The sequence below is a fragment of the Myxine glutinosa genome, chromosome 1 (assembly GCF_964187855.1).
Source record: "Myxine glutinosa chromosome 1, kmMyxGlut1.1, whole genome shotgun sequence".
Classification (NCBI taxonomy): domain Eukaryota; kingdom Metazoa; phylum Chordata; class Myxini; order Myxiniformes; family Myxinidae; genus Myxine; species Myxine glutinosa.
Window position 1 is genome coordinate 61692342 of NC_136261.1, and position 22900 is coordinate 61715241.

At 39.6% G+C, this 22900-nt stretch overlaps 1 protein-coding gene across 1 annotated transcript in view; it reads right to left on the reverse strand.

The window, feature by feature from the left end:
• Positions 1-22900, reverse strand: part of LOC144889725 (CD151 antigen-like) — a 74077-nt gene that overhangs the window by 40990 nt on the left and 10187 nt on the right. The window contains exons 2-3 of the mRNA XM_078770905.1: positions 8279-8418; positions 6802-6993 (exon numbers count right to left, since the gene is read on the reverse strand). Coding sequence (XP_078627031.1) covers positions 6802-6993; positions 8279-8374 — 288 coding nt within the window. The 5' untranslated portion in view covers positions 8375-8418. The remainder of the gene's footprint in view (positions 1-6801; positions 6994-8278; positions 8419-22900) is intronic.

Genomic DNA, 22900 nt, shown 5'->3' on the forward strand with positions numbered 1-22900 from the left:
TAGTGACGGTGTGTCTGAATAAGGCAACCAACAACACGATGATAACGCATGAAGTGACAAATGAGGAAAGAAATGTGGAACCAGAAAAGGAAGACTTTTATGGCGACATAAATACTGAGATTAAAAGATTAAATCAAGTGATGTTGCAAATGAATACAGTAGAATTAAGATAATGGCATAACGACAATGTTATGAGTTGTGTCAATTACAATATCAGTGAACTCATATCACCACGAGTGACACACTGTTAGGAAAAAAAAAAAAAAAAAAAAGGAAAAAGAAAAGTGGAGAGGAATTATGGTAATAATACATTATGCTTAATTTGTTGGTTTGGGAAAATTGTTGTTGGGAATTAGATATTCCTGTTTGTGATTGTAATCATATACAATTTATTTTCTTAGAGTAGTGCTAAAATACCTGCACAAGTTAATTTTTGAACTATATTAACCTGAAAGCAATTGTGGATGCTATTCTTAGTTTAGTAATAAAATACATACCTGATTGAATATTATTTGTGTGACGCATATAAATGAATATAACTTTTTGTGTTAAGGAAAAACAACAAATTGTTGAATGTGAAACTGTCGGAAGATATACATGATTATGCTGATTTCATGGTAAGATGTACCCTATCTGATTCAGTGTGTGTGGAAAGCAGATTCAGATGTGACTGAGCATAAGGATAAGACGAGATCACATTTTGAAGGGAGTGCTAACGGAATTGGGAAGAAGTTCGAGAAAGAAAATTTGTGACTAAAAAATGAAGTTAATCATGGCATACACCCTCTTTCTCAAAGAATGATGAAGACATTCTCCCGTGTAACTTGGAGATGAATGCTTACCTTCACCAAGGAAATTTATGTGACCATTTGCCTGGATCACACTGCAACATATGAAAGAAAGGCGATCACTTACTCTTGTTCGAAGGCTTCGAACATTCATCACATCAGAAGTTGCAGGACAACGACATTTTACCCGCAACCTCTGTGAAATGCGGGGACATATGTTATTACTTCACCAACTTCCGGGGAGCCAGCATGGAGCTGCAAACCAATGGCTGTGCCTTTTCACAACAGCTGTGCGCGATTCTGCGGGCCACTCCTGGTATGGACCATGGATGACCTGAACACCATGGTCCCAACATCATTGTGGATGCATCCGGCATCCCTGTTCCACATCTTGCTGGCCAATCAACGTCACACCAATACTTGCTGCCCACTCACAATGAGGGAGGAGGCAAGTCGACTACAACTGGGTGAAGGCCTTGTTCAGGAATTACAATGGTTTACAGCAAAAAGTGGCAAGAATGCTACAAGGAGAGCAGGGTCAGTCTATGACTCCGCAATGTTACCACAACAGCGAAATCCTACACGAAGTAGTGCAGGAGCTATGAAGACATTAGGAGAAAATGTTTCATACCTGGATTCAAACATAAGTGATCAGCCCTTCCTTTCAAACAAAGTCAACATTTGTGTGGAGGCAAACGTTTTTTGCCAGATGGTGCAGATGCTTTACAAAACTTGAAAATGAAGTGAAATTGTTGTATCTTGGTGATGGTGAAGTGTTGTTTTGAAAATATATTTGTGATGCAAATGCAATAGATTGAACAATATGGAAGGAGTCAATGACCAACGAAATGTTTTGTGATTCTTGCAGGATGACGGTGTATGCCTAAGGGAATTTGATTACCAAAGTTATGATTATTTACTTATACTTGTAATGATGTTTACTTGCAGTTATGATTATTTACTTATACTTGTAATGATGTTTACTTGCAGTGATTGATTATTTACTTATACTTGTAATGATGTTTACTTGCAGTTATGATTATTTACTTATACTTGTAATGATGTTTACTTGTAGTGATTGACTGTTTACTTATATTGATGTTTAGATTAATGGTTAATATAAACAAAAACAAAAAGATGAGGGAATTGTGGAAGTGTAACTCAGTGTAACTTATTGATTGGCACTGGTAACTCATTGATTAAAGACTGGTAACGATTTCGTAAATGGATGCCAAGAATGTGCACGAACATGGTAATCTCTTGTCCACCTGGTCACAGCCCCAGGCTGGAGCACCCCCCTATCGTTTGGTAAACGGAACTCGCAGCAGGAGGGGAGCGAGCTGATGCCAGGACTCGGTGCATGCATGACCTCGGGGCATTAGCGGAGAAAGGATTAGCGCGACAAGGCCCATAAAAACCAGGGCAAACGATGAGTCAAGAGACTTGTGACCAGAAGCTCTGACCTACGGAACGGAACGGAACCCTATGAACAGCGCTGAGAGAGGACCGGCCGAAGAAGAAGAACCAACGACTTGAATTAACAATCCGTTTAGCTATTGTAGTCTTTATTGAATTGAAACAAGTGACTTACCAAATGATAATAAATCCTTACTTTATAAAGCTGTTTCGGTCATATTGGAGTCTTGAGTCTCCGACACCATTTCCCCTACAGAGTCAATCAACTGATTCACAGACCTACAGTATGTACAGGCCCACTCCTATCTAGATGTGCCTGATAGGTCACTGGCTTTGTCTGCATCGTCACCACAGCCATGGATCACCTTGTCCATGGGTCTTTGCAAAACACCATATATTGGAAAACAAAACCACGATCTGTGACACCATGGTACTTTTTTTGAAGCTGATATTATTGACTTCGGAGCATGTTCACTCTCGGTTGAACCAGATCCAGACGCAATGGTATTTTTCGACTGGAGCCGAAGTGGAGTTATAAATTCCATTACGAGTGCAAAAGACCAAAAATTCAGCAAATGCCATTGTCAGGCACCAGATGTTCCACTAGACTAGACCATTGGTTTTTAAAGCGTGAATCAGACCTCAATTGTAGCTGTTGCGGTAGAAGACGCCATTATATGGACTTCTCCAAATTTTGAAAATTCCTCCGACGCAATAAATATCATTCTGTCCAACAAGGGACTGCATAGTCCACACTGAGCCGTTAACATGGTCTAGCCGGTAACTCCTAAGGGTGCAATGCTGCTACAGGAGGTTCCTGGCATTCATTTGGCAGGAATTGCAACCGGCTGCCATCTTTGAACATCCTGAGTTATGCTGGGCCACCACATATCGCCTATGGCTAAGGCCTTCATATGGACTACCCTGTGTGCGTCTCATGCAATAAATCCAAGATGACCGCATGACCTGGCTTTGAAATCACAACTCGATGGCCCCATAAAGTACAGTCACAGTCCATGCTCAATCCTTCTTTCTGATTGAACAAAAGGTTTCAGTTCCTTGCATGGACAATGGTCAGGCCATGATCCGTTCAGTGTACTAGCTTTTCCATGAGCCTTTACTCAGGCTTACCACAGGGTATCAGGCTTACACAAAAAAGGATCAGGCTTACCCCAATACCCCAGGGTCTTGCCCTTGGCCCCCATCATTCTGCAACTGCTTAATTTTATACCAATTCGATCTCAGCTTCTCCAGCCAGTTCCTGTCCATCAGGCCTGGACCTGTCAAGGTGATCAATTATCTTGTGACAACTTCCCCAAACAAATTCATTGTGTTAGCAGCAGATACAGAGTACGAGGAAATGAGAAAGAAAGATAAATAAATGGGGAGTCAGAAGGAGGAGCGCCCTGCCAATCTTTAGAACCTACCACTGTACATTTTGGAGAAGGGGGTTCCATGTTTGTAGACTTGGAAAGCGATAGCAAGTTGCTTGATAATGGAACAACCCCCATCCTCTCCCTGATCCACACCCACTCCAGAAATGTATCGGGCAGTGGGTAAGTGAGTCCACACTGGTTCTCAGATCTACTGTAATCTATACTCAGGCAGGGCTTCACATTATTAAACGCCCCACCTTGTTTATTTTAAGATGCCACAGTACTTTTGGAAAAGAGTATGCCATTGCGTGCCGGTGTCCTGGCATCCTTACTATAATTCATGGACCGGTGTGTGTTTGTTTGTTTGTTTGTTTACTTGCAAATCGAAGATTTTAAAAGTATATTGGTTGGTCTTGTGCGTTATTCTGTATGTCTGTTTGCTTGTCGGTCAATTGCCTACAGGTCACAATTTTAAACCAATCTTCACGAAACTTCACCAGATGGTAGAGTTGGTCATAAGTAAGAAGCCTATGGATTTTGAGGTCGAAGGTCAAATGTCATCTTGAGGTCAAATTTCTACAATTGTCATTTTTCATCTGTTTGACTTGAAAATTGAACAACATTTGCATATTGAGTCACAAAATTGGGAAAACAACTATGTTTGAGGTCAAACGGTCAAAGGTCAACTCAGGGTCAAACTTCCAAAACCATCAATTTTCATTTGTAAAATCATCATTTTACATCTGATTGACTAGAAAATTGAACAACATTTGCATATTGAGTCACAAAATTGGGAAAACAACTATGTTTGAGGTCAAACGGTCAAAGGTCAACTCAGGGTCAAACTTCCAAAACCATCAATTTTCATTTGTAAAATCATCATTTTACATCTGATTGACTAGAAAATTAAACAGCAATCGCATAGTGCCTCACTGAATTGAGAAAGCAACTATTTTTGAGGTAAAAGGTCAAAGGTCAACTCAAGGTCAAATCGTTGATAAAATCATTATGTTGCAGACGTTCATAAAATCATCAATTTTCATCTGAAAATCATCACTTTTCATCCTATTAACTTGAAAATTAAACAGCAATTACATAGTGCATCACTGAATTGGGAAAGCAACTATTTTTGAGGTAAAAAGGTCAAAGGGCAATTTAAGGTCCAACTTCTATCAATTTTCATGTAAAATCAGCAATTTTAATCCAATTGACCCAAACTTTGATTAAGATCGTCAATTATAATGTTAATGAAACGGATAATTTGATGTATCCATGGCAACTTTTTATTTTGGCGAGGGGTGGATTTTGTAAGTATCGTGCTCTGCACGACATCTTGTTTGTTTGTTTGTTTGTTGATCTACTACTCCTACACTTCTGGGCTGATTACATCCAAACTTTCTACATGGGATCAGCATGACCCCAATTTGTGTATAGGGGTGTTTTTATTTATTTATCAATTCTCCATGTAAATGTGTATCATGTAGCACTGCCTCCAGGTGGGAGAGGGTATTACCACCTTTTACAGTACAGTGTTTTACAGTAGAGAGGGTATTACCTTGTCCTCACATTTACCAGTCCAGTGGGATGTTGTGAATTATAAGCAGTAGGCATTTATTTGATTCATGCACGTAATCTGGGTTTTTTTTTTTTTCAGGAGAGATTGATGCACTTGCCAGTTGCCTATACACCGCCAAAATAAAGATCTGTGTCAGAATTAACGTGTTGCATGCTTAGAACAAGATCACCCATTGGGCAGGTACTCTGCTAGTGTTGATAATTTCCCACCTTGGTAAAAGTTGGTTCAGCAGCACCCTGTGGCGGAGGGGCGGCCCATTTAGAAAACCGTTCATGAGCTGTTGTCGGCACCACTGATGCCCCAGTAATGTGGAGCAAGATGTCCTGGCAGAAAATGTGGGGAACGGTGCCCATCCCATTTGGATGATCTGTGCTACTATAATTCAATATGGCGCCTCGAAGGAAACAGCTACAATGAAGATTATAATGTGCTTAATCGTTGATGCACCAATCTTGTGAGGTCAGACACCTCTTCTTCATACAGTATTGCTTTGTGAGCAAGATCAAGGATAGTCGATTAACCTCCTCGGACATTTTGTTCAGTATATTGAAAACTTTACAGTATAAATTGCTGCCGCTACACCACCGAAGCGAGAGCTCTATGTTGTAGACATTCGGGTTGTCGAATATGTAACCAACACCATGGAGGTTCTACGGGAGTTGTAGAGGTTCTACGGGAGTTGTGGAGGTTCTACGGGAGTTATGGAGGTTCTACGGGAGTTGTGGAGGTTCTACGGGAGTTGTGAAGGTTCTACGGGAGTTGTGGAGGTTCTACGGGAGTTGTGGAGGTTCTACGGGAGTTGTGGAGGTTCTACGGGAGCTGTGGAGGTTCTACGGGAGTTGTGGAGGTTCTACGGGAGTTGTGGTAGTTCTACGGGAGTTGTGGAGGTTCTACAGGAGTTGTGGAGGTTCTACGGGAGTTGTGGAGGTTCTACTGGAGTTCTGGAGGTTCTACGGGAGTTGTGGAGGTTCTACGGGAGTTGTGGAGGTTCTACGGGAGTTCTGGAGGTTCTACGGGAGTTCTGGAGGTTCTACGGGAGTCCTGGAGGTTCTACGAGAGTTCTGGAGGTTCTACCGGAGTTGTGGAGGTTCTACGGGAGTTGTGGAGGTTCTACGGGAGTTGTGGAGGTTCTACAGGAGTTCTGGAGGTTCTACGGGAGTTGTGGAGGTTCTACAGGAGTTCTGAAGGTTCTACAGGAGTTGTGGAGGTTCTACGGGAGTTGTGGTGTTAGAGTGGAGGAGTAGAGGAGATATCCTGCCCCACCTTCTCTAACAAGGGGCTTCTTCCCCCACCTTATTCTAAGTGCCCTTTCTCCATGAATTACAAGCACCTATATATACGGGTCAAGAAGACAATAAACAAATCAACATAGCATATGCGATTTATAATCGGGATGGCATAATTATAAGATAAATGCTCAGTTGGGAATGGAGGTCTCGGTGGGGCAAAATGTGAAAAGCAAGGTCCTCTGAAACATGCATGGAATCTCCTGCAGATGTACTGTTATGACGTCATACCATGCAGACCATTCTGCAGTCTATTTAATGATGTCATGCTATGATTGTGTCATACAGTTACAGGTGGGAAAGGGGCCCGGGGGACATCGTAGCGTAAGATCCGCTTCACATAAAGACAAAGGTCTCACCACAGACAGGCAGTCGTAGCGATGGCGAATGACAACACTACAACCAAGGAGACCCGTGAACAACACCAAGCAGCTGGATAGCATCACGGTCGTGACTGCCATTACAAATGGCCCCGAACCGACTAGGCCCAGGTACTGGCGTTTTCTCAACAGCACCCAAATTCCCATGTAAAGCGTGACGCAGCCAGCCACCTGTGACGATATAACCACAGGCGAAGTGATCTCAAAGCAGAAAATGGTGTCAGGAATGCAATCGAAAGAGAAATCATACATAATGTGCATTATTCACAGTACACTGCAGGAACTAGGAAGGTGTAGCCACATCCAATTACATTTCTTGTTATTATACCCTCAGTTTATTGTAGACAGTGTCCATCATCTAGTTCCTTGGCTTTTTATCCTAAATATATACTTTTTTATATTAAACAATGAATATAAAGGATAATTTGGGGGGAGAGGGGTGTTCTATTCCCTGTTCAGTTTCTGACTCCCCAATAAACTGTCGTCAAGGTCATTTGCAGGTGGAATATCAAAAAACTCCACAGTGCCTTTTGAAGAGAGTCGGCCATTCTGTGGCAGAGTATTGTTAAATTTCTGAATTGAGAGCTGCTTCGTCACCAGCACCCTGCAATGGAGTCCTGCCCAGGATATAATTCCTGTCTATGGACCGAATCGTACACAACCAAACCCCTCGGCCTCAAATAAGGGGGAATGGCAGCTCCAAGCTGAGGATAGTTCGAAAAGTGGGCGGAGGTTATGTGGGTCACTGTCTGTTTGTTCGTCTGTCTGTTTGTCTGTGACCAGGCTATCTCAAAAGTTAAGGACGGACTCGGACAAAACTTGGTGGAGAGGTTGGGCGAGTGACAAGGACGAAACGATTGGATTTTGGTGAAGATCAGAATCCGAATCCAGATAAAAAAAAATCATTGATTCTTCACCATACATAGCAGGAGATCTCAAAAAGTTGTGGACGGGTTATGACAGAACTTGGTGGATGAATTGGTTGGATGACAACAACGAGCCGATTCGACTTTGGTTCAGGTCCAAATCCAGATCCGGCCTATCAGTGGGATACACAACGTAAACTGTTCGGCCTGGTGGAGGTATGCGCTCTACCGCGTACCGTTCTAGTTGAAAATGTGTCTATAGTATACTGTGCTAATCGACCTTCAAGATGCTTTGAAAAAAATGCTAGCTGATATTGGAGCCCCTTTTATAGTGAGGGGTCAGGGGGGCATAAACTGACACGGCTCTCTGTCTTCACAGGGGTCTAGCAGAGGCCCTACCTATGTATATGTATGTGCAAGTGTAGTTATCAATATTAAAAGTCCACGTTATGGTTGAACCCCCCACATATTAAATAATTACATTGTGCCCAAAAATAAATACATATTGGGTAACCTCGAAAGCTTATATGGAGCACTGGAATCTCTTTCCGCACAAGCAGCAGCCATTTTCAAACGCCTCTCCAACATACCGAAATGATGGCATTAACGGCAATGAACATGTTTTTCAGGAATGTGGTCTCAGGAGTCACCCTGGACTTCATACGTAGTTTGGCAGCAACAACCATTATGTCGTTGCTTCCAAGTTCCAAGTGACGCTTTCCAGCAGGTTCTGCAAAACAGATCAGCATAATTCTGGTTTAGGTGAAGGTATAATTTTAGGCCGTGTTTAAAAACAAACACATTTAGGCGCCTTCCGCAACCTTACTCAGAAGCCTGGTGTTGGCTTAAGATCTTAGGGTCATGAGTTGTTACTAACTTGTGCTGTTGTCATGTTGTTAATAACACCAGGTAGGTTGAGTTAGCCTATCATTCTTCCGAGCTCACCAAAGTGAGTACCAGCTTCCTGGTAACAGGTGCACTGCATCATCTGCAGAGGTGCACTTCCAGAAAATGATGCAACCAGCAGCCACAGGCTGCACACCAAACAACAACAACACCATCCAGCTATCATTTGAATTTAATCCCCTTCTCCATGAAGTGGAGTGTGAGTGTGATTGAACAGCCTCAGGAGAGTTCCACAAACGGGAGAAAACAGGAACAAGGCAGTGGAGGTGTTGGAGGGGGATAAGCCTGGATTTATTTAGCCAGAATGGGGTAACTGGAATAACACTTGCATCATGGAGTTGCAGGGAAGGTGTTCGAAGAGCTGAGAGAGCAGAGGGACAACTGACGCACCTGCAATGTGAGAGCGCAACACTCCTTGTGCTTCGGCCTCTTCGAGAGAGATTCCAAAAATGTTAAAAGCTTTAGATTCCACAGAATACAGGAGATACAAATGTGATATTTGTGTGCCAGCCCATAAGGGAGAGATATACTCCCTTGAACTGTAAGTGTTTCTGTTGTTTCAAGGAATGATGGAGGATGCTGAGTCTGCCACTGGCTTTAGAGGCCTGTCTCTTCCCAAACTTTCTCCACTTTCTCTACCCACTCCTCCCACAATCCCTTTCCCCTCCTTCACTATCTCTTATCATCCTCTGGTTTTATTTCACCCCTCCATCAACTCCGAAGCCTACGTAATATATAGATGTCTCCATAATGCTTCTATTCATGTACCAATGTGACACACATGCAATAAATCATTTCAACACAACCTTTTTTGGCCATTATCCCTACTCTTTTTGTATCATTTGTGGCTGTGAAATATCACTTTATTCAAAATGGTCAAATTGATATATCTCACTTCTGTTGGCACTTTTTGTTAAAAGTCAGTATTTGGTGATTTGGTCAAAGTGACAAGAAATCTATAGTATTGCTTTCTTTCAATGTTAATCAGAAATGGGAGATTTCACAAAGGAAAGTGTAGGTGATCCAAAATTTCAAACTATGGACCACTTAGCAACAGATGATTGAGACCATGATAAGTTCCATCCGAGCAAATCGAGATGTCAACGTGAAGCTTCGTGCGGATACCTTTGCTGACATGCTGCATTGGATAATCATCTAGGAGCACGCAAACCATGCAAAATGGGGGCCTAGTGTATGTACCACAACTGGACAAGAGGTCACCAGAAATGATCCAGCTCGCGACAAATATCAGCTGATATGTCCAGGTTCTTTTGACTTGACGATGACTTTGAAGAAGAGCATATTTCGACGCAGATAAATGATCTCCTATCTTACCTCTCTCAAGGTGGAAATGCAGTGAAGAAATTGCTTTCACATTTTGATCGAGCTTTCGTATGTTGCAGGTCAAAGTGCTTCCAGATCATGAAGACACTGATGATGAAGAGGTCTCAGAGAATGATACCGATTGGTGTGTCCACCAGTGATGTAATGACTGACGAGGACAGCCATGTGCATGGGCAGTGCAAAGGATAAAGTGGCAGCCCTTGTGGAGGACTTTATGGAGAGGTTCCAAAACTGTACCATTCTTTACTGCATTACCACAGACCAACTCAAGGACATACATTGCATTGCATCATTGCATCATTGTACATTGCATTGCAACTCAAGGACATACATTGCATCATTGTAGGTGACCGTAATGTGTTGCACAGCAAATGATGCCAGGAAATTAAAAGCAGTTAGAAAACTTCTGCGACAACTTTTCAATGACTCTCCCTCTACAATGTTCAAGTAAATAATTCAATTGAAATAAAATAGACTTTGAAGATCGTAGAAAAACAATCCGGAAGTTTACCGCCGTAGATGGAGCATCTTATACACCACCTTATTTAACACGTTACATTAGTTATTGATGCCTGTTGTTTGTGTCCTTTATAACATCCTTGAAACAGTAAGTTTCCTGGTGGGAATGATTTTTAAATTTAGTTTGACTGCCAGACATTCGTGTTCAAAATATAACATTCAATAATTGAAATTAAGTTTATCCTCAATCATAAACTGACATTTGTGGACAGACGGATGAACAGACTGAAGTGAACCAACCGCTTAACCTCGCTTTTCGCTTCGTATGCACGGGGTCAAAATTTGAGGGATTGGGGGGGGGGGGGTGTACGGAGGCGACTTGGGCGATTTTTGCCCAATCTACACTAATATATTCACAAATTTACCCCTGAAAATGAAAACATCCACCTTTTGCAAACCATAAATGTTGCTGATGAAATATGAAATGTCATATTTGCATAACCTTCATTCATTAATTGACTATTTACATGACGTTCATGCATTAATTTACTATTTACATGACGTTCATACATGTATTTTCTATGTATATAACGTTCTCCCATTAATTTACTATTTACATAACATTCATCCATTAATTTACTATTTACATAACGTTCATGTATTAATTTACTATTTACATAACGTTCATGCATTAATTTACTATTTACATAACGTTCATGCATTAATTTACTATTTACATAAAGTTCATCCATTCATTTACTATTTCCATAACGTTCGTCCATTCTTTTACTATTTACATAATGTTCATGCATTAATTTACTATTTACATAACGTTCATCCATTCATTTACTATTTACATACCATTCATTTACTATTTACATAACGTTCTCCCATTAATTTACTATTTACATAAAGTTCATGCATTAATTTACTATTTACATAACGTTCATGCATTCATTTACTATTTACATAACGTTCATGCATTAATTTACTATTTACATAAAGTTCATCCATTCATTTACTATTTCCATAACGTTCATTCATTCATTTACTATTTACATAATGTTCAAGCATTAATTTACTATTTACATAACGTTCATCCATTCATTTACTATTTACATACCGTTCATCCATTCATTTACTATTTACATACCGTTCATCCATTCATTTACTATTTACATAACGTTCATGCATTAATTTACTATTTACATAACGTTCATCCATTCATTCACTATTTACATGACGAGAATCCATTCATTTACTGATTACATAACGTTCATGCATTAATTTGCTATTTACATAACCTTCATCAATTTATTTACAATTTACATAACGTTCTTCCATTCATTTAATATTTACATAACGTTCATCCATTCATTTATGATTTACATAATGTTTTTTTTTTTTTTGTTTGTTTTTTTTTTTTTGTATACAAGATCGAGGCTCGTGAAAGAGCGAACATTTATCACACAGAAAGACAAACCGACACATAAAACATATAACATAGGGAGCGGTAGACAAGATGGGGAGAGAGGGGGAAGGACACAAACACAACATTTGAGAGCAGGGACCGAGAGACATGGAGACATCGAGAGATCTGAGAGAGGGCGAGGGCTTTGGGGGGGGGGGGGGCGTGGGAAGGGGGCAGTGGGAGAGGTATAAAACATATGGACACTGCCAGGACTTCCAGGAAAGAAGTTGGAATTTCAAACAAGGTGGATCTGGGGTGACTTAGCGGGGGTAGAAAAGATCAAGGTTTTGGATGGGGGAAGATAAGAGATGGTGGTGAACAGCTGTTTTAAAGACCTGGAGGGAGGAGTGGGATTGAAGGGAGTGAGGGAGTTTGTTCCAGAGGCGGGAGAAAAGAGGAATGAAAGAGTGAAGGTGAGCGGAGAGCCGAGATTTCGGCAGTTTAACCATCAGAGGGTTGCTGGCAGATCTTGTGCGACCTGTAGGAATATTTGGGGGACAGAGCACAGAGAGAGCTGGGGGTGCAAGGCCGGAGAGGAGTCGGTAGAAGACAGAAAGACCACCTACCTGCCTGCGGTGAGTGAGTGAAAGGCCCTCAGAGATAGCTTCATCGCGGGAGATTCCAATAATTCTGAAAGCTTTGGTTTCAACAGCGTGAAGCCGAGCTAGGTGTGAGGCAGGAGCACCGGCCCATAGGGGACAACAGTATTCCATTGAGCTGCGGATGAAAGCCTTGTATGTGGTGAGGAGCTCAGGTGTGCCGAGGAAGGACTTCGCACGACGGAGGATGCCCAGTCGGCGACTGGCTTTGGAGGCCAGCTTGGAAATGTGGTTTTCCCAAGAAAGATCATGGCAGATAGTGAGACCCAAAATCTTGAGCGACAGAACTTCTTGGAGAGGATTGTTGAGAAAGTAGATGGGAGGGTTGTCCAGTCGATCTTTTCGGAGAGACATAGTAAGAGTGTGAGATTTGTCAGGATTGAAAGACATGTTCCACTTGTTTGACCAGTCTGTGATTTTGTCCAGGTCTTCAGAGAGTGAGGAGGCAGCAGACTGCCGATCTGAGGGAAGAGGAATGGAGCGGCAGAGAGTGGAGTCATCAGCAAAGAGATAGAGAGGATTTTCGAGAGAGTCAGAGAGATCATTGATGAAGACCAGAAAAAGCACGGGGCCCAGAACACTGCCTTGGGGAACTCCAGCTTGAACAGGAAGAGGAGATGAGAGAAACCCATTCAGGGCCACACGTTGACGACGACTAGAGAGGAAGTCCGCCAGCCATGCGTGGAGATTTCCATGGATACCAAAGGAGGAGAGTTTGGTGAGCAGAGCGGGGTGCCAGACCGTGTCGAAGGCACGTGATATGTCGAGGGAGACAGCTCTAATTTCCTGTTTGGCATTGAGGACCTCCATCCATTGTTGAGACAGCAGAAGCAGCATGTCCAGAGTAGAGTGACCTGGTCTGAAACCAAATTGATGATCAGAGATCAAGCCATTGGAGAAGAGGAAAGATTTCATATCAGAAGCAATGATGGATTCCATGACTTTGCTGATAATTGGGAGAAGGCTGATTGGTCTGTAGTTGCTAGGATCTGTTTTTGCACCTTTTTTGTGCAAAGCGGTGATGTTGGCTGATTTCCAAGCAGATGGCAGTTGACCTTGAGCAAAAGAGAGGGTGAAGAGAACAGAGAGAGGGTGAGATAGAGCAGCAGAGCAGGATTTTAGGACCCGTGGGCTGATGCCGTCGGGTCCAGTTGCAGAATCAGAGTCGAGGGTTGACAGATACTTTTCCACCTTGTCAGGAGGAAAGGACACGGAGTCCAGGAGCAGCAGGGTACGACTGGGTATGGTGGGTACAGAGAGGGATGGGTTTGGGACACAAGATTTAGAGGCAAACACAGAGTTGAGGCATTCAGCTTTTTCACGTGCGGAGTCAGCTGTGTAGCCGTTTGAGGTAAGGGAGGGGATGGAGGGGGAACAAACACCAGAAACGGATTTGACCAGACGCCACCAGGATTTGGAAGAGGGAGACAGATAAGAGAGTTCGGTCTTGAGAACGGAGAGATATTGTTTCCTGGCTCTCCTGAGGGTGGACACACACTTGTTTCGGGCTTTGTGAAAGGAAATGAGATTTCCTTCCGTTGGATTTGCTTTCCAGGAGACGAAGGCAAGTTGTTTCTGGGCAACCATGTTCATCCATTTATTTACTATTTACATAACGTTCATCAATTTATTTACAATTTACATAACGTTCTTCTATTCATTTAATATTTACATAACATTCATCAATTCATTTAATATTTACCTAACGTTCATCCATTCATTTACGATTTACATAATGTTCATCCATTTATTTACTATTTACATAACGTTCATCAATTTATTTAATATTTACATAACATTCATCCATTCATTTCATATTTGCATAACGTTCATCCATTCATTTACTATTTACATAAAGTTCATCCATTCATTTACTATTTACATAACATTCATCCATTCATTTACTATTTACATAACATTCATCCATTCATTGAATGTTTACATAACGTTCATCCATTAATTTACTATTTACATAACATTCATCCATTCATTTACTATTTACATAACGTTCATCCATTAATTTACTATTTAAATAACGTTCATCCATTCATTTACTGATTACATAACGTTCATGCATTCATTTACTATTTGCAAAACGTTCATCCATCCATTTACTATTTACATAATGTTCATCCACCAATTTACTATTTACATAACGTTCATCCATTCATTTACTGATTACATAACATTCATGCATTCATTTACTATTTACATAACATTCATCCATTCATTTAATATTTGCATAGCGTTCATCCATTCATTTCCTATTTACATAAAGTTCATCCATTCATTTACTGATTACATAACATTCATGCATTCATTTACTATTTACATAACATTCATCCATTCATTTAATATTTGCATAACGTTCATCCATTCATTTACTATTTACATAACGTTCATCCATTCATTTACTGATTACATAACATTCATGCATTCATTTACTATTTACATAACATTCATCCATTCATTTAATATTTGCATAACGTTCATCCATCCATTTACTATTTACATAATGTTCATCCACCAATTTACTATTTACATAACGTTCATCCATTCATTTACTGATTACATAACATTCATGCATTCATTTAATATTTACATAACATTCATCCATTCATTTAATATTTGCATAACGTTCATCCATTCATTTACTATTCACATAAAGTTCATCCATTCATTTACTATTTACATAACATTCATCTATTCATTTACTATTTACATAACATTCATCCATTCATTTAATGTTTACATAACGTTCATCCATTAATTTACTATTTACATAACATTCATCCATTCATTTACTATTTACATAACGTTCATCCATTAATTTACTATTTAAATAACGTTCATCCATTCATTTACTATTTACATAACGTTCATCCATTCATTTACTGATTACATAACGTTCATGCATTCATTTACTGTTTGCAAAACGTTCATCCATCCATTTACTATTTACATAATGTTCATCCACCAATTTACTATTTACATAACGTTCATCCATTCATTTACTGATTACATAACGTTCATCCATTCATTTACTATTTACATAACATTCATGCATTCATTTACAATTTGCAAAACGTTCATCCGTCCATTTACTATTTACATAATGTTCATCCATCCATTTACTATTTACATAACGTTCATCCATCCATTTACTATTTACATAATGTTCATCCATCCATTTACTATTTACATAACGTTCATCCATTCATTTACTGATTACATAACGTTCATCCATTCATTTACTATTTACATAACATTCATGCATTCATTTACTATTTGCAAAACGTTCATCCATCCATTTACTGTTTACATAATGTTCATCCACCAATTTACTATTTACATAACGTTCATCCATTCATTTACTGATTACATAACGTTCATCCATTCATTTACTATTTACATAACATTCATGCATTCATTTACAATTTGCAAAACGTTCATCCATCCATTTACTATTTACATAATGTTCATCCATCCATTTACTATTTACATAACGTTCATGCATTCATTTACTATTTACATAACGTTCATGCATTCATTTACTGATTACATAACATTCATGCATTCATTTACTATTTGCAAAACGTTCATCCATCCATTTACTATTTACATAATGTTCATCCACCAATTTACTATTTACATAACGTTCATCCATTCATTTACTGATTACATAACGTTCATCCATTCATTTACTATTTACATAACATTCATGCATTCATTTACAATTTACAAAACGTTCATCCATCCATTTACTATTTACATAATGTTCATCCATCCATTTACTATTTACATAACGTTCATGCATTCATTTACAATTTGCAAAACGTTCATCCATCCATTTACTATTTACATAATGTTCATCCATCCATTTACTATTTACATAACGTTCATGCATTCATTTACAATTTGCAAAACGTTCATCCATCCATTTACTATTTACATAATGTTCATCCATCCATTTACTATTTACATAACGTTCATGCATTCATTTACAATTTGCAAAACGTTCATCCATCCATTTACTATTTACATAATGTTCATCCATCCATTTACTATTTACATAACGTTCATGCATTCATTTACAATTTGCAAAACGTTCATCCATCCATTTACTATTTACATAACGTTCATCCATTCATTTACTATTTACATAATGTTCATCCATCCATTTAATATTTGCAAAACGTTCATCAATCAATTTACTATTTACATAACGTTCATCCATCCATTTACTATTTACATAACGTTCATGCATTCATTTAATATTTGCAAAACGTTCATCAATCCATTTACTATTTACATAACGTTCATCCATCCATTTACTATTTACATAATGTTCATCCATCCATTTACTATTTACATAACGTTCATCCATTCATTTACTATTTACATAATGTTCATCCATCCATTTAATATTTGCAAAACGTTCATCAATCCATTTACTATTTACATAACGTTCATCCATCCATTTACTATTTACATAATGTTCATCCATCCATTTACTATTTACATAACGTTCATCCATTCATTTACTATTTACATAATGTTCATCCATCCATTTAATATTTGCAAAACGTTCATCCATCCATTTAATATTTGCATAACGTTCACCCATCCATTACTGATTACATAACGTTCATCCATTCATTTACTATTTGCATAACGTTCACCCATCCATTACTGATTACATAACGTTCATCCATTCATTTACTATTTGCATAACGTTCACCCATCCATTACTGATTACATAACGTTCATCCATTCATTTACTATTTGCATAACGTTCACCCATCCATTACTGATTACATAACGTTCATCCATCCATTTAATATTTGCATAACGTTCACCCATCCATTACTGATTACATAACGTTCATCCATCCATTTAATATTTGCATAACGTTCACCCATCCATTACTGATTACATAACGTTCATCCATTCATTTACTATTTACATATTTTCCATTCACTCTAAATTTGCTTATTCACATTTTCTCTTCTTATATGGTTTAACATGTACATGTATATATATATATTGTCCGTGTATAAATAGTTGTTCGAATCCTAATGTCTGTTACCATTCTTACCATGCACAGAAAAGTAGGTTTGAAAATCACTAGATTTAAATTTTACATTGAAAAGGATCGATCATGTGAAAAAAACGTTGATTGATTTTGGAAACTTGTTATTCGTGTTAAAGATACAGATTATAAATCTGCCATTCAGATCAAAATAATGATTGTTTGTTGTTCCATGTGATTTCACATTAAAGTGTACAAGTTACTTGTTGAAAATCACCAATCTAATCATTTTAACTTATTTGACCAAAATGTGTTAAATTCCTTATTATTATATGAGGGAAAATTGATCGTGACTTTTCTCTCCTTCATTGTTGCACTTAACTATGTTTTATGTATTTAATTAATTGAGTTTCATGTTATGTTACTGTTCACATACTCACAAAATTAAGTTCACACATCATTTATCCCAACTTTTGATTGAAAATTGTTGGTTTTGAGTAAAACGATTATTTGTTTGGTAATTCCTTGCCATTTGTATAAAAAAATGAATTATAAACCAGCCATTTATACCTAAGTAAGTGTTATTTCTTGTCCAATTTGATTTTATACCAAAGTATACATATTACTCATTCAAAATCACAGATAATTATTTTAACCATATTTGGCCATAATTGTGCTATAATTCCTTATTTGGGCATATTTGTTTCACCAGGATCTTGAAGAGTACCCCAATATAAATGCTTTAAGACCAAATTCCGAGTTTTAACAAAAAGTGCAGACACCTCCGAATTTCAGCATAATTTTAGACTACTATTCTGTGCCGATACCGCATAAACTAAAATAAACACAGCATTCACGATATCGCTCATGTGCTGAAGATCCTCCATATTGCTGTTGATACCACGACCGTGAAAGATTTTGATACCAGGATGGCAAATGTAACCAAAATGTGCAGCACCAAGCAAGGTATCGATGGAATCCTTCAATTATGGAATGACCTTCGAATGTCAGAGCAAGACAGACACTGGAAACTTTGATCCTCTTTCTGTTTTCCTAATCTCGTTTCAGAAAAACATTAACACTGCCCTATATGAAGGAACCACCTTTGGAGGCCATTTTTCCCCGCAGAACAGGGGTTGGCCTTTTTCGGGCACCTTGGTCCCCTTTTTGAGGCAATGTTTTATGGCCGGATGCCCTTCCTGCCGCCAACCCTGTTAGTCGCCTTTTGCGACACACAGGGAATTACCAGTGAACTGGTACTCAATTTGCCGACCTCGGAAGGATATGACAGGCTGAGTCAACCCCCCTGGTGTTAATTCAGCGATCGACCGAGATTCGAACCAAGGATCCTAGGGATCCCAACCCAGCACCCAAACCGCTAAGCCAACACCAGTCCTAACACTGCCCTATATGGAACTTTGGAATTGCAATTTTTTGTCTCCTTTAGAATTTAATTATCCAATTTTTGTGTTGAACTGGAGGCTATATTTATATTACATACGCACAGCGGAGAGGGGGCAATGGAGTGGTCATACAGGAGACTGTTTGGGGAAGGGGATGTGTAAATTGGAAAACGTTCATTCAATACTTGTTGATATTATGAATAGAGGGCCCATAAATTGATGTGAAATGATATTCTTGCAACGATTTCTGACAATATCGAAAAAATAATCAAAAATAGAATTTTTTAAAAAGTCTCCTATGTCACTTATGATAAATAGGATTGTGTATTTATTTAGCACCATCTTACTATAAAATTCACAAAATGTCTGTCTGTCTGTCTGTCTGTTCCCAGGTACCGTAAAAACGGCTGAACCGATCGCAACAAAATTTTGGGTGGGTTAATCCTGGGACCCCCTGGAGTAAAATAGGCTATATTGTTTTTCCAATTTTTTCCCAATTTTCCAGTTGTTCCAAACACGGAATAATATTTACCGATATGAACAGTGATGTGGCTTTTATTGAAATTCTACAAATACTGTTTAGATTTTGATGATTTGCGTGTGATATGATTCAACGAATGATTATATAAATCTATTAAAATAAAAAACCTTCAATTTCTGATATTTTACCTTTTTATTTGGGCCTCCCAATTGGAGCCCCGCCCATTGGGCGAGTACCGTTGCTAGTAATATATAATTTGCAAAATTTTACTTATGCCATAAACCCTAAAATATACCCATTTGCTAACAGCAAACAAAAACTTCCCAGCAAGTAATGAGCTAATCCAGACTCGTATCATTACTAAAACTATCGAGGTACCCGTGATACGCACGGGTTGGAGGCCGCATACAAACAGACAATGCGGAAACAGTGAATGTCAAACTTTCCACATTGTCAAACCAATAAATTCCACACTCCTGTGCCACCTTCAGTCGAACGTCAGGCATGAACAGCCGGCTCATGAAGGACTTGGGCAACTTCAACTCCAACTTGGGCAACAACAACACCACCATCTCTTATCTTCTCCCATCCAAAACCTTGATCCTTTCTACCCCCTCTAATTTTACCCCAATTCCACTTTTCGAAATACCAACTTCTGTCCTGGAAGTCCTTGGTGTCCTTGTGCTTTATACTTCTCCCTCCCCCCCCCCCCCCCCTTCCCATGCCTCCTCCCCCCGGGCCCTCTCCCTTCCACACATCTCCCTGCTCTCGGATGTTGTGTTTGTGTGCTTCCCCATTTCTCCCTATCTTGTCTTCCGCTCCCTCTTTTTACCTTCGCAAAAGCGGAAGGTTATGTTTTGATCGCTGTGTATTTATTTGTATGTCTGTGTGTGTGTGTGTATGTTATTCGCATAACTCAAAAAGTATTCAACCGAATTGCATGAAATTTGGTGGGATGATTGGTTATTATACGGGACACATTTGATTAGATTTTGGGAGCAATCGGGTCAAAGGTCAAGGTCAAGGTCACGAAAAGGTCAAAATCGTATTTTTGTTGTTCTGTTCCCTACACTCCCATGCCAAGTACAGAACAGTAGCTGCGGCGAAGGTATGCGCTCTACCGAGTGCCCGTTCTAGTTGTGTATTTTGTTTGTCTGGTCGATTTGTTTGTGAAGTAAATGTTAGCTCTTTCACGAGCCTCGATTCAGAATACAAAAAAAAAAAAAAAAAAAAAAAACACTTACTGCAGCTGAATGTTTCTACACGCTGTCAATGGCGAAAATGCAAATGGCGAATACGCGAATGTCACGAGTGGAAACACTCACGTGAAGTCAAAACACCTTTAAACTCAATATCCCTATACTTGTATTTCCATTCCAGACAGCATATTTCCAGTCATGTTAATTGTGACAGCATAATTTTGATTAATCACATTAGTCACAATCACATTACTACTACACCATTAATATAACAAAATACAATGTTACAAACACTCGTGAGGTAAACGAATATTTAAATCCATTCTAACATTATAACCAATACAGACTACTCTGCCAGCAAGCAAGGGCAGATACGTAACACCTCGTATGGGTGGAAAATCAGTCATAATTGTTTTGAGAAATTTATGAATTTCTTATGACGCCCACATTATGACACCTGATGGGACCCCAAAGGGTTCCAAAGAAAGTTTGGCGGGACTAGCCCCAAAACTGAGGGAGTCGTTTGGGTACTGACAACAGACAGTCCTGCTTTATAATATATAGTTGGTGGAGTGGTAGGATGTCTGGAGGTACACACACTCGCTTCTGAGATGTCTAGCCTGGGTTCCAATCTCGACTCAGCTATAAACCGTCACCCTGGTGTTTCTCAGGCTGGGCGAGGCAGCAATCTGTGTGCCATTCAACAAAAGGACGATATGCTGGAGGACCCTTCTGTAGCACTGTTTATTGGTGGACTTCACGGATACTACATTGTTTCTTAAAGAGTTGGGGGTATATTGCTGGCAATTATTATTAAACTAGTATGAAGCCCGTCAAAAATGACGGCTTGGAACAGTTTATTTGATGGTTCAGCCACATGAGCATCAGCCTCATGTCAGGTGTTCTTATATCTTCTTTATTTATTAGACATCCTACAGACGTAAATGAACACTAAGTTTACTGTGCTTAAATTGCACATCATGTGCAGCGAATTTCACCTCCCTGTGTCTTGTATTTATTATGATTTTTTAAAACCTCTTCTGTACACCGACTTGGAGGCTCGGTTTGCAAGCCACCAAGTACAATTCCAATGTAAGATACATAATTACCCTTATTTTGGGTCCTCAGAGTCCTCGGGGTCTTTTGGGTCCTCTGGGTCATTTCGGTATTTTGGGTGCTCAGGGTCTTTTGCATCCTCGTGATCTTTTGGGTCCTCGTGGTTTTTTGTGTCCTCTGGGTCATTTGGGTCCTCAGTGTTTTGGGGTGTTTTGGGTCTTCGGGGTTTTCATGGTCTTTTGGGTCTTCTGATTCCTCAGGGTCTTTTGGTTCATTTAAGTCTTTTGGGTCCTCTTCATATTTGGGGTCCTCAGGTCTTTTCAGTCCTCTGGGTCTTTTAGGTATTAAAGGGTCTTTGGGGTATTTTGGGTATTAGGGGTAATTTGGGTCTTTGGGTCCACTGGGTCCTCAGGGTATTTAAGGGTATTTGGGGTATTTTTGGTGTTTGGGATTATTTGGATCATTTGGGGTCTTTAAGGGTATTCAGGGTATTTTGGGTCTTCCGGGTCTTTTAGGTCTTTGGGCTATTTTGGGTTGTCAGGGTCTTTTGGGTCGTTTCTGTCTTCTGAGTCTTTTCAATCTTCAGGGTGTTTTGGTCTTCTGGGTCGTTTGGATCCTCTGGGTCATTTGCGTCTTTTGGATCCTCTGGGTCATTTGCGTGTTTTGGATCCTTGGGGTATTTTGGGTCGTCGTCGTAGTAGTCGTAGTAGTAGTAGTAGTAGTAGATGACCTTTATTAAAATGAAACTTGTATATTTTCTCTTTTTTGGTATCAAAATCAACATTTTCAAAACCACATCACCATTGATCACCTATTTTTGGGTGTAAGTCTGTGGCACTGGTCCGTGGATATTGCGGTCTCTCTCAAAATACAAACATTAGCATTTCCCTTTGTCCTTTGTTTAAAAAAAAAGTTCAGATCAAATCATCATCATCATCATCATTCAACGTCATCATCAACTTCGAGTGCAGCCTTCAACTTCTGGTTTGCATCATTGCTGGGAGACGGAGGTGCCGCTAATGCAGTGCCCCCTGCTGGTGAGGGCAGGAATTTATATGACTGGTGATGGCTCGCCTCCTCTTGGCGAAAGACACCATGAGATCTTTAACATCCACCAACGAATGTCGGTAGATGGAACATCAGTTTAACGTCCATCCGAGGGACGACACACATGAATCACGCTGCCTGTGAAACACCAGGATGACAGTTTATAGCTGTGTCGGAATTCGAACCCAGGCTAGACAACTTAAAATGGCAGCTCA